Below are 7,053 nucleotides of genomic sequence, written 5' to 3'. Positions count from 1 at the left end.
TTTTCACAATATGAATGATAGCTACACCTGATACATACATACATATTTACATCATACATATATGTATGTATGTATGTATGCATGTATATGTGTTTGTTTGTACACTTTCCCATTTTTACCTGGCGTGGCAACAATGAGACGGGTATAACAAAAGAAGCAGCAGCGGACGAGCAGCGACTGCAACAACAACAATTCCATACCATTTCCAAATTTGTTGTAGTACTTTGTGCCAACAATTTGAGGTAACTGTAAATTTTGCTATGAAACTCAAAGCTGGATGCTACGAAACTCAAAGGGTGGATGATATGCTAACTAAACTGCACGGACTGCATGTGCTTCAAAGCTGCCTGCTATGGACTGCAGGTGAAAGAGATGCCGCCAGAGATGCAACCTGCTATTAAAGGCATGCACATATAAGAAGTCCAAGCTGAGTGCTATGAAACTTGAAGATGGTCACCATTAAAATCAAAGGTGTATGCCATGAAACTCTACGCCGTACATACAGGCATAACAAAGAGCAAAAGGTTTCGGAAATCGAAGGAACAACAAAAGTTACATCTACAACAACAGCAACAACAACAACAATAGTTACACCAACAACAAAAACAAACAGCGTCCGTGTACTTAAATCAAACAACAAAAGAAAAGGAAAGAAAAACAGAAACAACGAAGTGCAAAAAAAAAACGTGTGACTCATCGACAAGTCGGTGCATGTTCCATGTTCCGAGCATAGTGTCGTACTCGAATAACAGGGTATATCAGTGTGTGTGTGTGTGTTGCTAGGGGCTCGATTCAGAGCAGCAGCAGAGGAGCAGCAGAGCAGCAGAGCAGCAGCAGCAGCAACGACAATGGGCCTCGTGAACATAAAGCAACAACATGGAACAATGGGCCACATGTGCAGAAATTGTTTAGCATAGAAACAAAAGATAAACCATGAAGCAAGTGTAGCACAAAAGGAGAAGGTAATAACAGTTGAGAGCCAAGAAGAGGAGAGTACGAGTGAGGGAGGGAGAGAGGGAGGGCCAGACAAGAAGGATGACGGTGTTTGTGTGTGTGTGTGAAGGGGAGGGGAATAAGAGGCAAAGTCATCGGGAATACTCCAGTGATTATCAGATTAGAGCCAGAGAAATATCCGTAATCCCCTCAGAGGCCATTCCAGCGTTGGCTAAATAAACTAATTTCGAGGGAAACAGTACGAAATCGTATCCGAGAGATACATATGAATGGGCTTGAAGTGGCGGCCCACAGGCCACAGGCAGTTATTATGCGAATATTCAGGCAATAAAAAATGTAAATTTTTCGCTCAACTTATCTGCGCGTATTATAGGTAGCCGCCTGCCTCTGCCTCTGCCTCTGCCGCTGCCTCTGCCTCTGCCGCCATCCAAAGAGTCAGAGCCAGAGCTAAAGATACGAGATCCTAGATACGAGATATGCACTCAAGTACATGCCCGAGGGCCTAAGGGGGCCAAGAGCTCAACGCTAATTAAATAATAGTAGTACGGCATTTGTTGTTGCTGCTGTTTCTGTGTATCTCTGAGATACGCTACGCTTTTATCTGGCAGCACAAAAGAAATGCTCAAATTAAATGCGAATTTATGGTATTCTTCATCTCGTGCTGTGTTGTTTTTTTGTTTTTTGTTGGATTTTTTCCTAGTGCTTGGCAGATTTCTGCTTCCATATATGGCAGAGAGAAACTTAACGGTCGTGAAAGCAACAAAAAAAAAAAAAAACCAAACAATATACAATGATAATTCCTACTTTTGTGTGCAGCAAATGAGGAATATCTATTTTTGTGTGGGCCAGAGATAAGTCGCATCTAAATATATAGTCATATATAGAAAATGGTGGATTTATACTGGGAGAGAGCGAGCTCTGTAATTAATTATGTATTTACACACAAGAACAAATATTGAAACGAGAGATAATCCGCCTAGGAACCCGGGATTGTATCTCTGAACAGGTTCCTTTGTGTGTGGATACTCGTACTCGTATATATTTGCTCTTACGAAGCATTGACTCTGTTGAGGTTGAGGTCATCCCCGCACAATGTTCGTTTATGAACAGAAAACGTTATATGGGAATCCGGTACAAGGATTCCAGCACCCAAATACGATGATTTTTCGATCTAGTTAGCTTTGATTTCACAGTAAACTTAGTTTCCGACATTTCACAACTGTCGAACCTTCGAATTTTCAACACAAGTGAAATGATGTCGGAAATAGTGGGAAAGAGCAGTTCTTCCGGGTCCTTAACGCCCACAAATCGTCGTCCGGTCCTCTCCACGATGGAGCTATTGGGAAGATGCAAGCGACTGCTGGCGCTCAAGGAGAATCAAACCAGCAACGATTTGTGTGAGATCAAGGAGCGCTTGTTGGTCGCCATTTCCAACCCATCTCTGACCCGCATCGATTCGCTGGCAAGCTTTAAAGAAAGCCCCATTCCGTCACGGGTGAGCTCCTGTAGCGTAAGCTCCAGCAGCTCGAGCAGTTTGTCTTTGGTATCTGGCATTTCCGGATCATCGCCGGACTCGCTGAACTATCGCACACACATGCTATGGGACTACGTCAAGGTGCAGGATGGGTGCAGAGTGCAGCCAGAGCTGGCCACTCTGCCAGTGGAAATACAGCAGCCGGTCATACTCAAGGAGCTGATCCAATGTCTGGTCGGTGTCCGAGGCATCTACATTCAGCCCCTGCCGCCAGATGAGAACGATGGCGATACTTACTTTACCATCGACAGTCAGCTGGACAAAAGTGTCACGGAGGTGGTGCAGAGCATCCTGCCTCTGGCCACGTACTTCATGGGCATCCAGAGGATCATGGCGGCCGGCGATGGCCACGGACAGGTGCTCAACGCTCTCAATTGTGCCCTCCAAGATCTGACCAGCGATTTCTACATGCTGATCTCGAAGGCGGACGAGGAGATGAAGCGCCAGCAGATGACGATACAAATGCTCCACTACTACCTGCAGCCCACTATGTGGGTGATGGAGGAAATCTGGAAGGTGATGCGGAATATTCAACTGAATAAATGCCAGGGGGCCGAAGTGCTGAACCATCTGTACGGACGTATAAGCCTGCTGGAGGGCAACAATGCGGTCCAGCAGATGATGATCAATCTGACGAATACGGCAGCCCGGCCGTACATGCAGAAGCTGCAGCTGTGGATCCACAAGGGACAGCTGGTGGAAGACAGCAATGAGTTCCTGGTGCAGGACAACGACACGGGACGCCTGTACACGATGACCGGTAGCTACTCGGACGACTATTGGGAGAAACGCTACACCGTGTGCCGAGACGGGGTCACCACATTCCTGAAGAAGCACACGGACATGATTCTGGCCACCGGCAAGTACCTGAACGTGATCCGGCTGTGCGGCAAGGGGACGCTGCCCATCCAGGAGGTTAAACTGGACGAGCAGCTGCAGCCGACCAGTGGCGGGCGGATCGAGAAGGTGATCAACGAGGCCTACTACTTTGCAGCCAGCATGCTCCTCAACCTGCTGCTGAGGGAGCACGACCTGATGGGGCACCTCAAGTCGGTGAAGAGTTACTTGCTGCTGGGCCAGGGCGACTTCATCACACAGTTCATGGACGCCTGCGAGACTGAGTTGTCCAAGAATGTGGATGACGTTCAGCCCATGATTCTGGAGAACCTGCTGGGCCTCACTCTGCGGCTCTCCTTGGCCCGCCAGGATCCCTACAACGACGATGTGCACTGCGAGCTGCTCACGTATGACCTGGTCACCCAGCTGTCGAAGATTTTGGGCCATAATGGGGACGAAGAGGAGGCAGAAGAGTTGGAGGAGGAGCTGGAGGAGGAGGAGGATTGCCGCCAGGACCTCACCGGCATCGAGTGCTTTTCCTTCTCGTACGAGGCCAAGTGGCCCTGTTCGCTCGTCCTCAACCGCATTGCCATCTCCAAGTACCAGCTGCTCTTCCGCCAGCTCTTCTTCTGCAAGCACGCCGAGCGACAGCTCTGCAAGATCTGGAAGATGAACCACACGCTGAAAGGTCGGCCATCGCGTCAGCTCACGGAACTGCACCGGTCGCTGTGCACCTTGCGGCAGCACATGATGAACGCCATACAGAATATCGAGTACTACATGATATACGAGGTGATTGTGCCCAATTGGCATCACTTTATCGAGCGCTTGGAGACGGTGGAGAACGTGGACCAGGTGCTCGAGCAACACCAGAACTTCCTTGACGAGTGCCTCAAGAGATGCGTCATGACCGAATCCTCGTACCTGAGTCGTGCCATCTTTAAGCTGTGCAAGATCTGCATCGATTTCTGCGACTTTATCCAGCAGGAGAGCCTGTTGGAGCCGTCAAAGAGCTTTGCGGAGCGTGTCCAATATTTCGATTGGGAATTCAAGTACCTGCTGGTATCGTTCCTACTGAAAATCAAATATTCGGCCAGGAAAAACGCCAATAGCTTTATTAACCTGGTACATTGGGTCAACGTCAATGGATTCTACACCGATCAGATGGAGAAGCTCTCCTTAGAAACAAACACAGACCAAGACGAAGACCAAGATTCTGTTTGTTAAATTAATTAAATAGTTTCGAATTTAACTTAGAGAAGGACCTTTTTAACTTCCAGGAACCCTCATTTCCCTCTAGCACCGATGTTATTCCAAGTTTCATTTCCGCCTCGTTCTCATTACCATTTCTTCTCTGTGTTTCTTCGAACAAAATGTATTATCAGCTTAAATGAATTCTTAATGCAAAGACTCTTGTTTGCTGTTTCCTGCCTCTGTTTCCCATTCACTCTCGTGCTCAGGTTTCTTGTCTATCGATTTCCTGTTCCATTCAAGAGCTTTCTTTAAGAACTCGATTTGCCATTAACTTTCCATTATTATTATACAAGAATTTGCATTACGAATTGTGTTAAAGTTTCCTTTTGGCGCAGAGCCAATGCCACACACACGTCTGATTCCATCTTGCACACTTCACAGAACATTTGAAGATCAGGCCACATGACGGCAGTGCACCACAACGTATGCACGAGGCGATCCACCAATGCCAAACCACTGAACCACGCAACCGCACAATCGCGCACACTCATGGAGAGGGGCGAAAACCACAGCAATGACTTTATTTTAATTCGAAATTCGCCTCGAGTTCTGTTCTTCTTTTCCTATACTTGGGTTCCATGGGTGAGTTTTCAGTTTTGTTTCAGTTTTTAGATTGGCATTAGTCATCATCAATAGCCATCGTCATCGTCAGTCGTTCTCATCGCCAGCAGTTGCATTTTGCTTTTGGTCTTTTGAGCATACACTTGCAACAGGGTATTCGAATTCTAACCAGCTGTTGGCAATGCAAAGATCTGTCTTTTATTGTCGGGATCTGGTGTTACGGTTACTCTAGAGTGGGCTTAGTCATGATTGAATCATTGTATTATATTTAGCTTACTTTTTAAGTTAACTTTAGAACCTGCAGGCAGAATTACGGTAGGTACTACATCGAAGAAGATTTGATCGGAAAACAAGGCCACGATCCTTAGTAATATAATATAATATATAGGTATAGTAATATAGGAAAAATATATTTAAAATACAATATATTATACAATATATTACATTTGTAAGAAACATATTTAATCTACATATACAAGTATTTTATTTAGATATGAAAAAATATACTTAAATCAACTGAAAACACTTTCTTTTCGTAGCGAATCTATGGGTTATTTGGGTTATGGCGTATTACACCTTATGTAGAACTAATCCTACAAGAAATCAACATCTCTTTTGAAATATAACGATGATGAACCCCCCCACAGGCAGCCTCTACTTTGATTCGTTTCTTTTTAAAGTCTTGTCTTTTGACGAAAGGGTATCAAAAGTTTGCCCTCGTGCTTGGTATTATTTTCCATTTCAGCTGTTTGAGTTGTTTTTGGGTTCTTGGGCTTCAACCTGTTGTCGTTTATTGTACTTGACAGCAGCCATCGAAAGGGCAAGCAAACACACATTTCGCAAAGCTCATTAAGTCTGTTTTTTTCTTTCTTGTTGTCTGGTTTTCTTTGCAGTTCTCTCTGGCTGGCTTCTCCCTGGGCACCGGCAGCCCCCATCCAGCCCCCATCCTCCCCCTCCGCCCCGTAAGCCCACTCTCGAGAGGCACCCCCTTGGTACCGCCATAGACCGAGGCATGAACTGTGCTAAATTTCGTAATCGAAAGTTGTTTTGATGGCTCGGTTTTCGGTGAGCAGCGCTTAGTCAATGATATTAAGTAATACTTAGATGGATATGTGTGTGTGTGTAAATGTGAGCCTGATGCAGATGTATGGGTGCATTTGGGTACTTAATGTACTCGAGGCCTCATTTGCATGAGGCCCGTCGTCGACCACTTGGAATTGAAATTATTTTGAACCCGCAACGAGAATAAACATTTGCCTCAAAGTTGTTTATGCAAGCTGTTTTTGCCATTAGTCACCGCCTGCAAATACAACTACTACTTACTTAAACAGATCTACTTACTATATAGCCACGATATATGTACACGTAGTTCTATAGAGAAAGTTCTATGGAGTTCCACTTGGCACAACCTGGATGCTCCATCTTGAGTGGCTCAGAAACTCAGCACGGAAGTGTCTACAGTATTGGCTATATAGACGGAAAACAATGATAAGATTAAGGAAAACAAATACGGATATATGGGGTTCATCTACGGAGAGCTATAGAATACTGGAAAATACTATTCAGAGGAAGGTCTTGCCTTGAATGAATCCCAAACAGATGGACACGTACTACATACATATATGGAAACTTATTCACAAAAGTCTGGAAATATATATTATTAAATGATTTACTTTTAAATAGGAATAGTGAATAAAGAACGGAATATAATCCCTTCGTAATCTCATACTTTTCTCTTTCCTATAATTTTCCTCGAATATTGGTCTGCATATATGCGTCATGCGGCTGCGCCCCTCGGTCGGAAGGTGCTGCGACTCTGTCTGGAATTCGGCTTGGAAAAAATATTAGGCATTGGGAAGAGTGCTAAAGAGATATTTATATGGAAATGTTTCTTCGTTGTCCGACCTAATAAA

General features: G+C 45.1%; 1 protein-coding gene across 1 annotated transcript; it reads left to right on the top strand.

The window, feature by feature from the left end:
• Positions 1-2,444: 2,444 nt before the first annotated feature.
• Positions 2,445-4,633, top strand: LOC6598874 (gamma-tubulin complex component 2 homolog). Its single transcript, XM_002024011.2, has one exon. The coding sequence runs from the start codon at positions 2,549-2,551 to the stop codon at positions 4,550-4,552; it is 2,004 nt and encodes a 667-aa protein (XP_002024047.2). The 5' UTR covers positions 2,445-2,548; the 3' UTR covers positions 4,553-4,633.
• The last annotated feature ends 2,420 nt before the right edge of the window (positions 4,634-7,053 follow it).

The sequence above is a fragment of the Drosophila persimilis genome, unplaced genomic scaffold (assembly GCF_003286085.1).
Source record: "Drosophila persimilis strain 14011-0111.01,24,50 unplaced genomic scaffold, DperRS2 tig00000700-arrow-arrow-pilon, whole genome shotgun sequence".
Classification (NCBI taxonomy): Eukaryota; Metazoa; Arthropoda; class Insecta; order Diptera; family Drosophilidae; genus Drosophila; species Drosophila persimilis.
This window is presented reverse-complemented; position numbering and strand designations above follow the sequence as displayed.